General features: G+C 39.8%; 1 protein-coding gene across 3 annotated transcripts in view; it reads left to right on the top strand.

Annotated features, from left to right (window-relative positions):
• Positions 1 to 17,439, top strand: part of ADGRG6 (adhesion G protein-coupled receptor G6) — a 144,096-nt gene that overhangs the window by 74,267 nt on the left and 52,390 nt on the right. The window contains exons 5-8 of one of the 3 annotated variants that reach the window (XM_075267685.1): positions 1,671 to 1,739; positions 8,960 to 9,148; positions 11,165 to 11,233; positions 14,540 to 14,614. In XM_075267685.1, coding sequence (XP_075123786.1) covers positions 1,671 to 1,739; positions 8,960 to 9,148; positions 11,165 to 11,233; positions 14,540 to 14,614 — 402 coding nt within the window. The remainder of the gene's footprint in view (positions 1 to 1,670; positions 1,740 to 8,959; positions 9,149 to 11,164; positions 11,234 to 14,539; positions 14,615 to 17,439) is intronic. The other 2 variants (XM_075267686.1, XM_075267687.1) reach the window with 2 other exon arrangements.

Here is a 17,439-nt window from a genome sequence, read left to right as displayed (position 1 = left end):
CTTTGGCCCAGAGAAGACAGTGGAGTTTCTGAATTGTATTGATATATGGCTTCTTTTTTCCAGTTTAGAGCTTTAACTTGCATTTGTAGATTCCAGAGACAATAATTTTTGGAAGTATTCATGAAAGCATGCAGTGATTTTTTTATCTGAATCAAACAATGTTGTCCCTTTTAGTAGCCCCATTGCTACTAAGATATCACCTCTTTTGTCAATATGCAACAAGGGTGTTGTTGTTCTTCCAATAGGTAAGCAGCAACACCTTCATAGCTCCAAACAGTTTATTTACATATAAAAATGGTATATATATATATATATATATATATATATATATATATATATAAAAATGGAGGTACTGATTCACAAGGTAACCCTCACCTACGTATCTGTGGGACTGAATTGATATGCTCGGTCCTAGTGACAAACTCCCTTCAAGAGAGGTTCCCTTTTTAATAAATTTGGCATATTTTTCTGGTTACATTTCAGATGTTGACATACTTTGTGAAACACCAGTCTTATTAAATCTGTTTAAGCATCTATAATGAGAAAAACATTGCGGATCTGATATATTTGTCCCTTTCAACTCCATTGGCATAAATATAAGATTGACGAAATGAACAAACATTACAGTTCCAACCAAAAACGTTGTGCTTTCCTGTATAAAAGCTAATGCATTCATTACTACATGACAATTAATGAATAACTGTCTTGAAATTATTTTCACAAATTAATACTTCATTTGAATATAACAAACTTTGTAATATATCTCATCAGAGGACTGAACATTATAGATGAGAATAAAGGTTTGATTAGACAGAAATCATAAGAGTGGGTGGAAGCATTTTCCTTAAAGTGGACCTTTCACCGTCTCCAACAAGCCCGGCTCTTTACATCAATTCGTAGGCACCGTTCCACTGATTCTGGCACATTTGGAGTTTGGGCAGTTGGGCAGATAAGGAGTTTGAGTATGACCCCTGGCCCTGGCTGCCTCTGATTGGAGCTCTGGGTCACCCCCCCCCCAACTGACACCGCCCTTTTGACATTGCAGAGCTTAAATAACACATCAAGTACCGAAATTATCTGTTCTTGTTGGTGCTAAGAACTTGAGTTGGTAGAAGTGTTGAAGGTATCTTATCTTCACTTGAACTATGCACTTGCAAAAAAATAAAATATGTATTAGAGGCCATTCATGTGGAGTTTCCATGCGCAGATTCTAACGCGGAATTCGCATCAGAATCCGCACAGAATAAAAGCCTCCCATTGACTTCCTTTTACTGCTCACCCATTGAAGTCAATGGGAGGCTTTTTTTCCACGCAGATTCTGATGCATATTCAGCGTCAGAAACCGCACATGGAAACTCTGTATGAATGGACCCTAACAGTTACTGTTTAGCATACTTACTGACATATTTACTTTGTTTTGCTATAATCATAGCCATTACAATAGAGTTAACATGAGGGTCTTGTGCTGGTTTCAGCCTTGTGCATCAAATAGTATGGTGGATCAGGAGCATTCTCGAACAGCGGATCTCTTCCTGGCAGGCTGCTGGTCCCCTATCGCTCAGATAACTGTGGCTTGTGCTATGGATAGAGCCATTAAAAAAAAAATAAACAAATAAAAATAATTCAACAGATACAATTTTAATAATGTATTTCTTGTGTTTGGATTTTAGGTACCTCTTTGCCAACAACTCCTTCAACAGAACCAACTACCTGTGAAAAACTAGCAGGTGTCTGTCAAGGTACAAATATACCATGATAAACAAGTGTTATGTATTTATACATATCTATTATTTATTGTTTGGGATGTATAGGCTATTACATTTCTTAACCCTGCTGTTCTGTTCGGGTCAATATGACCCGAAATGATTTTTGAGACCCTGCAGATTTTTTTTAATGAGGATTTGAAACTAGTGGTTCCTTGACTTTTCCTCATTTGTGGAGCTCTACATTTTTTTTTTTGTTCTTGGTTTTTTTTTTTTGTTTACTTTTTGCTACACGCTGATTGTTACACTTGTACTGTTCGGGTCAATATGACCCGATAGCATTTTATACTGTTCTACAGGTCTCTGATTATTTCTGACTGCAAAAGTTATGTTTTATTATGTGTTCTTCATCTCCAAATGGTGGTGGTTTCACTGTTCTTATCAGTAAGCAAGTAATTACTAGTCTGTTTGTGAGAGAGGAGACTGGTTGTCTATCATTCAAAGGGTAAAAGTTTGTGGAATTGCGAAACCGGTCGCCACATATTTAGAGCTTCAATGTGTCTTTGAAAGGTTTCATGACATTTTGAGAGTACTGCGGTTTGATTCTAAAACAGATAGAATGGAAAGAAGAGCTAAAGATAAACTAGCCCCTATTAGAAATGTTTGGAATCAATGGGTAGAGATTCTACCAAAATTGTATAACAGTGGTGAAAATGTAACTGTTGATGAGCAACTGGTGGCATTCCGAGGTAGGTGCCCATTCAGACAATATATACCACGTAAGCCAGCAAAATATGGCCTCAAGATCTGGACACTTTGCGACAGCAACAGTTCATATGCTCTAAATGTTCAAGTGTATACAGGAAAAGCCCCTGATGAAAGACCTGAAAAAAATCAGGGTATGCGTGTTGTTCTAGATTTGACTCATGGACTAAAAGGACAAAATGTCACATGTGACAACTTTTTTACATCCTATCAACTAGGCCAGATGTTGAAGAAAAAACAACTTACCATGCTGGGCACTATGAGAAAAAACAAACCTGAACTACTGCAAGGTATCCTTAGCAAGAGAGAGGTGGACAGTTCTACTTTTTATTTTTCTGGAAATACAACTGTTGTTTCTTATGTTCCAAAAAAAAACAAACAGGTAATTCTCATGAGCACAATGCACCATGACAATGCCGTAAGTGATAGAGAAGACAGAAAGCCTGACATTATTTTGGATTATAATGCCACAAAGGGAGCAGTTGATACTTTAGACCAAGTAATATCAACATATACATGCAAACGCAAAACCAATCGTTGGCCAATGATTTTATTTTATAACATACTGGACGTTTCTGCATACAATGCATTTGTCTTATGGAGAGAAATCGACCCCGATTGGAACTGGAATAAGCTGCATAAAAGAAGATTATTTCTTGAGGAATTGGGAAAATCCCTGGTGAGGCCATATATTGAGAGCAGAAAAGAGACCCCCAGAAGTGATGGAGCAGCAGCCATTGTAAAAAGTGTCCAGCATGCTCAAGAAAGAGACTCCACATCCACGGCCTCCACCAGCACAGCTACCAGCAAAAAAAGAAGAGATGGAGCTTCTGTCCATCTTCCTGTGACAATAAGACTAATCTGACATGTGCTGGATGTTCAAAATATCTGTGTAAAGGACATGTGTCTTATTATTGTGCTTAGTGTAAAAACGCATGAACATGTTCAGTTTTTTCTTTTTTCTTTCTAAAATGGTTGAAGTTTTTATGATTTTTCATTTGTTGATTTATAAAATTTGTTTTCAAAAAGATAAATTTCATGTTTTAGTAATAGTAATGTAAAGCTTCTTTATTATTTGTGTGCAGAATGTCAACAATCGAAGCAAAAAGCCTGTGTAAACTTTTTATGAAAAAAAAATAAAAAATTAAGTTTGAATTTTAATTTTTCTTTTGTTTATGATCAAACATGTTCACATACAGTATTTCAATGAAAAAAGTATTCAAATAAAACAATTAGAGTAGCTAAAAATCAAGAAATAATAGGTCGGGTCATATTGACCCGGGAACAGTACAAGTGTATAGCAAATGCGAACAGAACAGCAGGGTTAAATTGACTATTTTACCATGGCTTTTATTTCTGATACTGTGAAACATTGTACGCCTACTCACAAGCACCAGTGATAAACAGTAAGTAGTGAACTCGGTAACTGAAGATGCACTGACCCCCTTGAATGTGGAGAATGCTGCGCGGTTTGTGCTTCTCATCATCATTCAAGTGTAAGCTCTTGAGACTAGCCTCATTTTCCGCATCCATTCAGAATTTCTAGCAAATATGTTGGGTTTGTCAGATTGCAGAATTCCAAAGTCGGAGTGAAGTCAAAGTTAAAATATGCTTTGATCGGTACAAGGAATACACTGGATTATTGCAACAATGTAGGACAATGGGCTTGTGACCTTTCATGCAGCTTTTGTGTCCTCGCCCATTATTTCGTGTCACTGGGGTTATGTTTTATTATTACAGCTGCGGTAGTGCACATAGACCACTGCGGCTTCGCTCATATTTCTTGGAGAGGAATGTTTCCCTTTTTCAAAGTAATTGTTGTAGATGAGGTTCAGAGAGACCTGTATGTTACAGCAAGAATAATAATAATAATACATTTTACTCATTCTAACAAAGAAGGACAACTTTAGATGCCCAGAGTATTTCAGAACCACTTTCCCATGAAACCTAAAGTCTAATTCTACATGTTTTACATATCTACATTAGAGTCCTATGTAGTAGATTGGATAATACTTTTCACCGTGGTATAATTTATTGCTACTACTGTAGTGTGATTTCCTATGTGCTGATGATGGCTATCATGATGAAACCTTCTTTGTCTTGGAAAATCATCTATTAAACCAAACTTTCTAAAGGGGAGCCCCATGGGTTACTGTAAATCCCATGGAACAGGTGAATCCATCTTCACAGAGGATGCTATTTGTCTAGTCTATGTATTATCATCATATGTACTTCATGTATATTGTACATTGGTATGGTAAGGTGACATAAATGTGTAAAATTCTGCAAAATCTAACTTCATAGTCCCCTGTGTTACTTAATAACAATAATGTAAATTGTGTTTGCCTTGAGACAACAAATACTATATAATATTTTGATAATAATACTAGTTATCACACCATTTTGAATAGTTTAGAGATTTAGTTTCAACTAATTGTGAATGAACTACTTTGACATAACACCTACAGTGAATATTTCAATGAACATTCAGCATACTGTAATACAAGAGTAGGCAATAGAGATGAGCAAGTATATTCGATCGAATACCTCCCCTTCATAGGTTATAGTTGTAAAAAAAAGCGCCAGGGAAGGCGGGAGGGGAATCGAATAGTTACCGCGTGGTATGCGAAGGATGGTATTCGAACGAATACTACTATTTGATCGAATACTATTCGCTCATCTGTAGTAGGCAACCTTCAGCCCTACAGCTGCTGTAAAACTACAACTCCCAGCATGCATACTTGCTCTGTTGTTCTTGGAACTCCCATGGAAGTGAATGGAGCATGCTGGGAATTGTAGTTTCACAGCAGTTGGAGTGTCGGAGGTTGCTGACCCCTGCCGTAATATAAGTTCATGTCTCATACTCAAATATTATGTAGAATAAACAAACTCACCAAGATGACAAGTATTCTAAAGTGAGCAGTGATCTGGGTTATAGCTACCATGGTCTCAGATCATTACTAGAGATGAGCGAACACTAAAATGTTCGAGGTTCGAAATTCGATTCGAACAGCCGCTCACTGTTCGAGTGTTCGAATGGGTTTCGAACCCCATTATAGTCTATGGGGAACATAAACTCGTTAAGGGGGAAACCCAAATTCGTGTCTGGAGGGTCACCAAGTCCACTATGACACCCCAGGAAATGATACCAACACCCTGGAATGACACTGGGACAGCAGGGGAAGCATGTCTGGGGGCATAAAAGTCACTTTATTTCATGGAAATCCCTGTCAGTTTGCGATTTTCGCAAGCTAACTTTTCCCCATAGAAATGCATTGGCCAGTGCTGATTGGCCAGAGTACGGAACTCGACCAATCAGCGCTGGCTCTGCTGGAGGAGGCGGAGTCTAAGATAGCTCCACACCAGTCTCCATTCAGGTCCGACCTTAGACTCCGCCTCCTCCGGCAGAGCCAGCGCTGATTGGCCGAAGGCTGGCCAATGCATTCCTATGCGAATGCAGACTTAGCAGTGCTGAGTCAGTTTTGCTCAACTACACATCTGATGCACACTCGGCACTGCTACATCAGATGTAGCAATCTGATGTAGCAGAGCCGAGGGTGCACTAGAACCCCTGTGCAAACTCAGTTCACGCTAATAGAATGCATTGGCCAGCGCTGATTGGCCAATGCATTCTATTAGCCCGATGAAGTAGAGCTGAATGTGTGTGCTAAGCACACACATTCAGCACTGCTTCATCAAGCCAATACAATGCATTAGCCAGTGCTGATTGGCCAGAGTACGGAATTCGGCCAATCAGCGCTGGCCAATGCATTCTATTAGCCCGATGAAGTAGAGCTGAATGTGTGTGCTAAGCACACACATTCAGCACTGCTTCATCAAGCCAATACAATGCATTAGCCAGTGCTGATTGGCCAGAGTACGGAATTCGGCCAATCAGCGCTGGCTCTGCTGGAGGAGGCGGAGTCTAAGGTCGCTCCACACCAGTCTCCATTCAGGTCCGACCTTAGACTCCGCCTCCTCCGGCAGAGCCAGCGCTGATTGGCCGAAGGCTGGCCAATGCATTCCTATGCGAATGCAGACTTAGCAGTGCTGAGTCAGTTTTGCTCAACTACACATCTGATGCACACTCGGCACTGCTACATCAGATGTAGCAATCTGATGTAGCAGAGCCGAGGGTGCACTAGAACCCCTGTGCAAACTCAGTTCACGCTAATAGAATGCATTGGCCAGCGCTGATTGGCCAATGCATTCTATTAGCCCGATGAAGTAGAGCTGAATGTGTGTGCTAAGCACACACATTCAGCACTGCTTCATCAAGCCAATACAATGCATTAGCCAGTGCTGATTGGCCAGAGTACGGAATTCGGCCAATCAGCGCTGGCTCTGCTGGAGGAGGCGGAGTCTAAGGTCGCTCCACACCAGTCTCCATTCAGGTCCGACCTTAGACTCCGCCTCCTCCGGCAGAGCCAGCGCTGATTGGCCGAAGGCTGGCCAATGCATTCCTATGCGAATGCAGACTTAGCAGTGCTGAGTCAGTTTTGCTCAACTACACATCTGATGCACACTCGGCACTGCTACATCAGATGTAGCAATCTGATGTAGCAGAGCCGAGGGTGCACTAGAACCCCTGTGCAAACTCAGTTCACGCTAATAGAATGCATTGGCCAGCGCTGATTGGCCAATGCATTCTATTAGCCCGATGAAGTAGAGCTGAATGTGTGTGCTAAGCACACACATTCAGCACTGCTTCATCAAGCCAATACAATGCATTAGCCAGTGCTGATTGGCCAGAGTACGGAATTCGGCCAATCAGCGCTGGCCAATGCATTCTATTAGCCCGATGAAGTAGAGCTGAATGTGTGTGCTAAGCAGATTCTACAGATTGGCCGAATTCCGTACTCTGGCCAATCAGCACTGGCTAATGCATTGTATTGGCGTGATGAAGCAGTGCTGAATGTGTGTGCTTAGCACACACATTCAGCTCTACTTCATCGGGCTAATAGAATGCATTGGCCAGCGCTGATTGGCCGAATTCCGTACTCTGGCCAATCAGTGCTGGCCAATGCATTCTATTAGCTTGATGAAGCAGAGTGTGCACAAGGGTTCAAGCGCACCCTCGGCTCTGATGTAGGAGAGCCGAGGGTGCACTTGAACCCTTGTGCACCCTCAGCTCTGCTACATCAGAGCCGAGGGTGCGCTTGAACCCTTGTGCACACTCTGCTTCATCAAGCTAATAGAATGCATTGGCCAGCGCTGATTGGCCAATGTATTCTATTAGCCTGATGAAGTAGAGCTGAATGTGTGTGCTTAGCACACACATTCAGCTCTACTTCATCGGGCTAATAGAATGCATTGGCCAGCGCTGATTGGCCAGAGTACGGAACTCGACCAATCAGCGCTGGCTCTGCTGGAGGAGGCGGAGTCTAAGGTCGGACCTGAATGGAGACTGGTGTGGAGCGATCTTAGACTCCGCCTCCTCCAGCAGAGCCAGCGCTGATTGGTCGAGTTCCGTACTCTGGCCAATCAGCGCTGGCCAATGCATTCTATTAGCCCGATGAAGTAGAGCTGAATGTGTGTGCTTAGCACACACATTCAGCTCTACTTCATCAGGCTAATAGAATACATTGGCCAATCAGCGCTGGCCAATGCATTCTATTAGCTTGATGAAGCAGAGTGTGCACAAGGGTTCAAGCGCACCCTCGGCTCTGATGTAGCAGAGCTGAGGGTGCACAAGGGTTCAAGTGCACCCTCGGCTCTCCTACATCAGAGCCGAGGGTGCGCTTGAACCCTTGTGCAGCCTCGGCTCTGCTACATCAGAGCCGAGGGTGCGCTTGAACCCTTGTGCACACTCTGCTTCATCAAGCTAATAGAATGCATTGGCCAGCACTGATTGGCCAGAGTACGGAATTCGGCCAATCAGCGCTGGCCAATGCATCCCTATGGGAAAAAGTTTATCTCACAAAAATCACAATTACACACCCGATAGAGCCCCAAAAAGTTATTTTTAATAACATTCCCCCCTAAATAAAGGTTATCCCTAGCTATCCCTGCCTGTACAGCTATCCCTGTCTCATAGTCACAAAGTTCACATTCTCATATGACCCGGATTTGAAATCCACTATTCGTCTAAAATGGAGGTCACCTGATTTCGGCAGCCAATGACTTTTTCCAATTTTTTTCAATGCCCCCAGTGTCGTAGTTCCTGTCCCACCTCCCCTGCGCTGTTATTGGTGCAAAAAAGGCGCCAGGGAAGGTGGGAGGGGAATCGAATTTTGGCGCACTTTACCACGTGGTGTTCGATTCGATTCGAACATGGCGAACACCCTGATATCCGATCGAACATGTGTTCGATAGAACACTGTTCGCTCATCTCTAATCATTACTATAAGAAGCGTTCCTTTCATAGTATTTTAGATACTATTAGAGGGTATCAACACAGTTCCCAGGAAAGTAGCAAGGCAGATTCCTTATCTGGGTAAAGACACATTGAATTCATTCATCCTAGCTTACTTGTTTCTTGTGTTAACTAGCATCTAGAGTAACATCCACTGTAACTCCATCAACCGTAACACGGTCATCCACTGTAGTAACATCACCATCTCGATCACCTGCTGTACCCTCACCATCTTCTGTATCTACTACACCCAATACAACCACCATCTCATCAACCACTGTCATCTCTAACACTCCTGATTTTCCTGCTTCCAGTACCATATATGGTAAGACTTTACATCTTCCATATCATGTCGGTTTTTTCACTATAAAGGTGTAAAAAACATTATGTACATCCTATATGTTTGCCTGAAAATATACAGATGGTTAAAACAAATCAATATTACTAAAAAAAAGTAAATAGACGGGGTCCTGTTCTAGCCAGTAGGGCAACTATGAGAAAAGGTATTGGTTTAAAAATATATAGATGTGTCCACCGTTACTTGGCTGCTGAAGGGCTCCGATATCTACGATACTAATGCCCAAGAAGGATCTCTGTACTGTTATTGCAGAGCTGTAGGTACATTGCTTTAGGCAGAGATTACCTCCATAATATAGGATCTGATGAATTATGACATGGTTCATGTGGTATCTGGCAGAAAAAGACCTTTATATGGCAAATGGAGGTATTTATGGTCCTGTAGACTCCAAATCCCATCTTAAGCCACCCTATGTCATTTAATAACTCAGCTTTCATACCTGTAATATGGTCATGTCCATGTGTTCTAAGGGATTCACTTTTTTAATGAATCAATCATTACTATTATACCCTGTTCTGCAGAGAAGTGATTGAAGACTAGTACGTCATATGTAATCCAACACAACAGAATGGGGGTTAAACAAGTGATCACGGAAGGTGTCATAGTGCCTGCAAGGTGCCCCAAGTGTACCATGAAAAAGGAGTCCTGGGGTGCATGTTTGGCCAGTGCTCCACTTCTATGAGACTATTGCCATCAGTCCAATAGAAGTGAGTGGAGAGATGGTTGACCATGTACACCACTGCTCCATATACTTGGTCAACAAAGGACACAAGTAGGAACCTGTTTTCATGATTCCTTGGGAACCCAACTCTTGTATCACCAGCTATCAGACATATATCCTATGTCTTGTAGGGGATAAATGTTATTAGGAAGAAAATAAACTTGATGTGGACTAGTTGTCCATGCTCGGACAAGATACTGCTCTTAGATACTAATATAAAGAAGGAGGAGAATTTTATGCCCTGTATGTTTGGTCTGAAAGCTGGTCACACAGCCACTACTATATCATCATTTGTAGTGGGGGTTTCAGCAACTGACCACAGTTTTTATAGACAACCATGTAAATCAGTTACAAAAAAAGCAAAAAGGAACAACACAAATATAGTGAACAACCATCTGCATATTTTGTATCTGTTATATCATCTGCTTGTTATGCATGATAAGCGCATACCTTCTCCTTACTGTTTTGTTTTCTGTCAAATATATAGTAAGTTGTTTTTCCCTATAGTTAAAATTTTACATTTACATTATTCTGCAAAGATGAACTTGGAATTATATTTAACTTGTGTTTACCAAAGAAAATATTTCGCGTCTTAGAGAAAGAGCAAGGAAACTATACAGCATCAAACCGGTGCAAAGGAAAAGTGGTTTCTTGTGGCGACTTAGCATGTTACAGCTTTTGTATTGCTATAAATTTTTTTTCCTCTGGACAAGCTTTTCACTTTTCATTTGTACCAGTTTTGATACCTTCGACTCATTTGGGTGACTTGATCAGAAGAACTCAATATGGTCACCATGTATTCCATCAAATTATTTTAAGATCCATTAATATCCTTGCGGTCTGTGGACCAAAACCAAATTCTCCTATTCTGCAGCTAAACGGGAGTCATAGCAGTGGGATCCTACTTATGGGAACTTTATGGCTCTGCTGTAAATGTCTGTTATCAGAATATTCCTTGAAGTAACATCTCTGTATTATAGTACTTCTCTCTCACACCAAGGATATGGTCCCTTGTTCTAGAATATAAAATACATGGAATAATAAAAATTTTTTAATTAAATTTCTTTAACTTTCCAAAAAACCTGCGGAAATATTCAAATATATGAATAATTGTTAACAATTGTTACAATAGCTGATAGTATAGCGTGATTCCTTTTTTCTAGATTTATATTACACATTATTCATTTAGAGTTATTTTTTATCACATATGCCATCTGTCTTGCCATCCATGCTATCATTTGTTTTTTTCTATTTTTTGCCAGCTACTGTAACCCCCTCTTTGCCATCCGCTTTGATCACTACTAACATAACCACAAATAGTCCAGTACCTGGTAAGAATCTCTGTTATGAATTTTCAAGTGTTTATATAGATATTGGAGAAGATTAACTTGACCATTAAGACAAGCCGGACTTCTATAGAGTATATTCTCATTCTTTATAAACTCCTCCTTTAGGCCGAGGTCCCAGATAGCGTAAACATGGAAGTATCTGCAAAGTGGGTGGGATTCTGGCTACTCCCATCTACACATTGTAGCAAAATATCCGTAGCGGAAATGTTGCAATTTAAAAAAACATTGCTTTTTTGTAAATCGCAACATGAGAATTATACCTACAGAAATGCCTGAGGTTTCCATATAGGTATAATGTAAGCTGAAAGTCAACAGAGGAAAATTCTGTGGACTTTCTGTGGAACAAATCGCGGTGTAATTCAGGTTTTGGCTGTGGTCCGCTACATGGGGCCTTGGACTTGTATAGTTTTTTTTATTTTAATCAGGTGTGTGTTTATAAGGGACGTATACTGTATATAATATATTTCTGAGTGCTTGACTCATCCTGAGCTGTATCCATGGACTTGGTATATACTTAAATGGACATTGATAGATCATGAAACATTGGAAATAAACTGGAACTATAGAAAACTCCATGCTGTATTTGGGATTAAAAATCCCGTTGGTGGTTAGGCTCTGCTTGCCTAGCAATTTTTTATGACCTATAATTTCAAGTGGAAAATTTGTCAAATTTGTAAAAAGTACATTTGTTTCTTGATGTTGTCATAAGATTGCTTTAACCTATGTACTGTATATTGGTTGCACAACTAGTTAATGTAATACAATCTAAGATTTTTGTAAGATACAGTACCTGAAAAAAAAAGTCAAAGATGAAATAAGATGATCTAGAGATGTGAGATAGTAGATTCACTGACAATATAGCCAAGGCTTACTAACAGTATAACTTCACGAAAGGTTCTTTGTAAACAATTGTAAAGAATGTAAATAGTTGAAATGAAACATGAGGTGGAGAAGGGGTCAGTCCCTTAAAGATTCTAGTTACAAGGATGTGGAAAAGATCTCTTTTAGGCTGAGGCCCTACATTACAGAAACACAGCTTTTTTTGTTGCAGATTTTGTTGCATTTTTTTGAGCCAAAGTCAGGAGTGGATTGAGAAGAAGGTAGAAGTGTAAGAGCTTCCTATATATTTCCCATTCCTTTTGTGGTCACTCCTAGGTTTGGCTAAAAAAAAAAAAACGCCGCAAAATCTGCAACAAAGGAAACTGCGTTTCTGCAATGTGCGGCCTCAGCCTTAAGCTAAGGTCTCACATAGTGGGCCACAGCCAAAATCTCCGCAGAAAAAACTTCAGACTCTGTGGACATTCGGCTTTCATTATACCTCTACAGAGACTGCTAGTGTTCTGTAGGTGTAATTGACATGTTGCTATATGCAAAAACGCAAGTGTTTTTCTAATTTCAGCATTTTCGCTGTGGATTATTTTCTGCAAGGTGTGGATGGGATTAGCCAGAATCCCATCCACTTTGCAGTTAATGTAAAGCGGTGCGGTTTCAGTAAATTGCGGTGTCTACGCTTTGTGGAACCCCGGTCTTTTGGTTGGATTGAACCTGGCAGTTGAGCAAGACATATTGATTTGTCCCTCCTTACTTTTCCTTTTGGTTTAACATGTGCAGATATTTGTGTCACAAGATTAACAGCTTTTCAATATAGTATGATTTGTGGAATAGTATCACATGGTGAAATCCTGCATGAGTCTGTGTGCACAATCCAGTGATTTATATTTGGCTATTATTTTCTAATATTGTATTTAATTGGGTTTCTGATAAAATGATTGTCGTTAACCAAACACTGATGTGCAAAAGGGTAACAATGTTTTGAACTTCTGACCTTCAGGCTCCATATCTCACCATTCACTATAGCTTTCAACGTGAAACTACCATCATTTTATAGACAATCAACTTGGCTATCTCATATATAAACTTGCAGCTATTTAGCATATGATTAATTGTGCACATTCTTGTCATGTAAATGCATTGTTACTAGAGATGGGCGAACAGTAAAATGTTCAAGGTTCGATATTCGTTTCGAGTAGCCCTCAATATTCGACTACTCGAATTGAATATCGAACCCTATTATAGTCTATGGGGGGGGGGAATGCTCGTTTCAGGGGTAGGCAACATTCGAACAAATTATACTCACCTAGTCCACGAGTGAGGGTCGGGCTGGATCCTCCGAGAAGTCTTCTCCTTGCGGCATCTTCCGGCTCTGAATTCACTCTGCCAGGCATTGGGCCTGGGCAAAGCCGACTGCGCGTGCCCGCACTACAAGCGGGAAGGCCCGATGCCTGGCAGAGTGAATTCAGAGCCGGAAGACGCCGCGGGGAAGCTGCACGGAAAAGACTTCTAAAGGTAGGAGAAGAACCAGCGTTGATTGGCCGACTGTATAGCATTCGGTCAATCAATGCTGGTTCTGCATCGAACTTTTACATTCGAATAGCGAGTGGTACTCGATCAAGTACGAGTATTTCGAATACCGTAGTATTCGATTGAATACCTACTTGGTCGAGTACTACTCGCTCATCTCTAATTGTCACTATTTTGCTCCTAAAAATATAAATTTAGATTTTTATTATTTTGTTAGTATTTTGTAAATCCACCTTTGACTTTCAACATTGCCTGAATCCTCCTGGGCATTTACTTGATCAGATCAGATCAGGTTCTTGACTGATATGCCAATCTGATCTGATCTGATCTATAATAGGATGGTAGTCTCATGTTCGATGCTGTAGTGGATTGTGACATATGGAGCCTGAAAGTCAAAAGGTCAAAACATTTTTACCCCTTTGCAACAATGTAACAATTTTTTTTGTAACAATGGCCACATTTCTACTCTAATATCACGTCACCAGGTAAGCTATCATAATGAATGTATACTATTATGCTTAGACATTTTTAATTTGAAACACATTAAGCTACTTTCTATCTGGCTCAACCACACCTTTATTTCTATGTTCAGACATGACAGAATTTCCAAAACTGGAAATCCCTTCCATACATTTTTGCAGCATGTGCATGGATTTCTAAAAGCCTCCTCCAAATGTATAGAACAGTTGCAGAAATGTTTGCAACAAGTCTGCCATGTGTGAACATACATTAAGAATTGCTGTTTTGCTATCCTCAATGGTTCACATTATTGCATAATATGCAGATTATTGAATTGCATTTGCGCTTTTTCCAAAATAACCTCACCTGCCTTGGTTGCTGTATTATATTGTTACACCCAATGCTTTACCTAATAATTGGACTCACAGTCTGACCACTCAAGCTCACATTTTGTTGTATTTTTCCCAGCTACAGTAACAGCTTCACCATCCACTATGATAACTACTAACATGACTACTAACAGCGCTGATAACCCACAGCCTGGTAAGAGACCCATATTATAATATTTGCTAATGTATTTTATGTTCTAAGTTTAATATATTAGAAAACACTAAAAACATTCTGCCTTGAGCACCTTGAAAGCTGGTTATGACAGCCTGATGTATCCTTCCATGGAAAATATGGATTTCTGCATAGAGCACATTATACTTCAGATACTATGTTTGGTCTATCTTCAGATTCTAAGTAACGCTGCAGGTTATGGCTTCATTCATATCTGACTAGAGTCTCTGTTGAAGACTCTGTCCCAATGTCTTCCTGAAATCAATGAACGATAAAGTCCTTCTTGCATGGCTTTTTCACTCGCTGGTTTCAGTTGGACACCTGGTGGTCCCCATTTAGTCAATGGGGTCTGCTATCCTTTATGTGAAACCTCTATTACAGCAATCTAACTATGTCAACGTATTATTATAGTCATCAGTATAATTGAATTTATAATCTATTATGTTATTTTTATTTGCACTATACAGTACATTTGTGTTACGAAATTCAGATAGGCATACACTATAATACTAAGTACTAAGGCTAGGCTCACATCTGCTCCTGGCTCTCCATCATTTGAGTCTTCCGGCTTGACCGCTAAAACAGCATTAATAGCAGACAGGTAAAATCCAATAAACTATAATGGAGCACTGGTTGTCCATTAATTGTCCATTGCTTTATACTGAAACCGGCAGAGAGAAAAGTCCTCCTTTCTCTCTGCCACTTTTGGCAGTTTCTGCGCCAGAGTCTCAAGCGGATGTGAACTTAGCCTTCGAGATTCTAGATTTGCCTATGTGCTTGATTCTTTTGAATTCTGTGTTTGCCTTGTAAGAATTATCACTATGTGATATAGATATGCTTAGCTTTTTCTTTGGCAAGTTTCATGTACTGTAATTTATTTTTTGTTTTCAGCCATTAGACCATTGTATCAAATGCAAATCTACCATCGGTTAACTTTCTTCACAGCACTACATGTGCTTTACAGACTGGAGAACCTTGCTGTGCTTAATGTGTAATTGTTTGTTTTCAGCAGCTAGACATGGTATCAAGTGCAAATCTGCCATTTGTTTCCTTACAGTTACTTTACAGAATGAAGACAATTGTTGCAGTAAATTTGTATTTAAAGGGTTGTCCACTTTGAGCAATATAGATTTATTAAAAGAGTCTTCTGAATTTTCTTAGAGCTGGAACCCCGACTTTTTGTATTCAGCTTGAGCTTTGTATCATTGCCAAAAAAAAAAAATGTTTATTGACATCAATAGGCCCTTATAGAGCAGATTTTTGCCGTTCTTACTTTTTTCAGCTAATCTCCAACAACCACTGCTTAAATTTCTGAAATGTTATTACTCATATAATAGTTTATGAAGCTGATAAGGTAATTAAACATTTCTGGATAAAGTAAGCCAACACTTACATATTCCAAAGATATATTTTTAACAACCAATCTAGTGTTTGGAACCCAAAAACATCACAAGAACAGGGATTCTAACTCCACCATTTAAATGAATCATTGGTCCCGCATGCACACTGCCAGCTCATTCATTTCTATGGAACTGCTGAAGTGGAATTGGGGCTCCCGTTTTGGGATTCCAGTATTTGGGCCCCACTGATCTGAAACTTATCCCCTACACCTTGGAGAGGGGCTACATTTAATTTGTCATACAGACTCTTTGGGTAAATAGTATTCTGGCTAAAATTGTTTGGTAGCTTTAGATAGGTTGAAAGAGAAATCATAAGTTACTGTATGTGATTTCTTCACAATGGCCTTATGAGACATTCACGCTATAGAATTATATTAGGAAATTGTCACATGTTTCAAGAAAAGTTTAGTCTATTAAATTGACAGGAATGTATTTTTGTTGCAAGTAACTACTTTTTTTCAATCCATTTATTGTATGGCATAACACATGCAGATCTGCAGGAACTCAAAGTTCCTGCTACATTTCCCATCAGAATGAAGAGAAACCTGGTTACTCGTCCTTGGGAAGAATGGCAGCTACATATGCAAGATTCAAAGATAAAAGGTGTACGAAGTATAGGGATTATTTCTACTCCAATTGTGTGGCCCGTGAAACAAAGACCATCATCTTCAGAGAAAAGTACAACAAGCAGCACCCCAATTGACTTTTGGTTAATGACGGCACCATCACTTTGGACATCGTCGGCAGATCAGAGGATAACAACGACTGTGACTACAGAGAATGAATACAGGTCCACTAAAAGAGTGTTTTCTAATAATATGTCTTCTATGATAATGAATATTTCAAGCAAATGGTCTACTCTATTACTTGGAGAAGATGATATATCAAAAATGGAGAATGGAGGATCTGGAAGTGAAGATGAGTGGCATAATGTTTCTGTGATGGGAGCAGATAATAAATTGTTCAGTAGAAAACATCTTAGCAACACTAAGAAAAATACTTGGAATCAAACATGGTGGGCACAAGGGATTATGCACAATTTTGAGAATTTTACACCACCCATCAATGCTAAAAGCATTATAAAGCACAAAAATGAGTACAGCAAAATGACATCAGAGTATCTGTTTAGCGATCATGCGAGTGGAAATCATGAGTCTATTGCAGAAAACATCTCTCTTTTTTATGTGTTATCTGCTAAAAGTACAACCGGTAAACTACCATTATTACTAAATAACTCCTATGTATTGTCCTCTGTTGTGACACCAACAGAGGACTTCCTCAAGTCAGAAGGAGCTAATAACAATAATAAGGGACCTGTTGGTTTTCAGACTCTGACTAGTTATGGAACACAAGGGTTAAAAAACACAGAGGAACCAAACTATGTTTTGAGGGCTAACATTGGTATGT

Source organism: Leptodactylus fuscus, chromosome 3 (genome assembly GCF_031893055.1).
Source record: "Leptodactylus fuscus isolate aLepFus1 chromosome 3, aLepFus1.hap2, whole genome shotgun sequence".
Classification (NCBI taxonomy): Eukaryota; Metazoa; Chordata; class Amphibia; order Anura; family Leptodactylidae; genus Leptodactylus; species Leptodactylus fuscus.
Note: the sequence above shows the minus strand (reverse complement) of the source record. Positions and strands in the feature narration are given on the sequence as shown.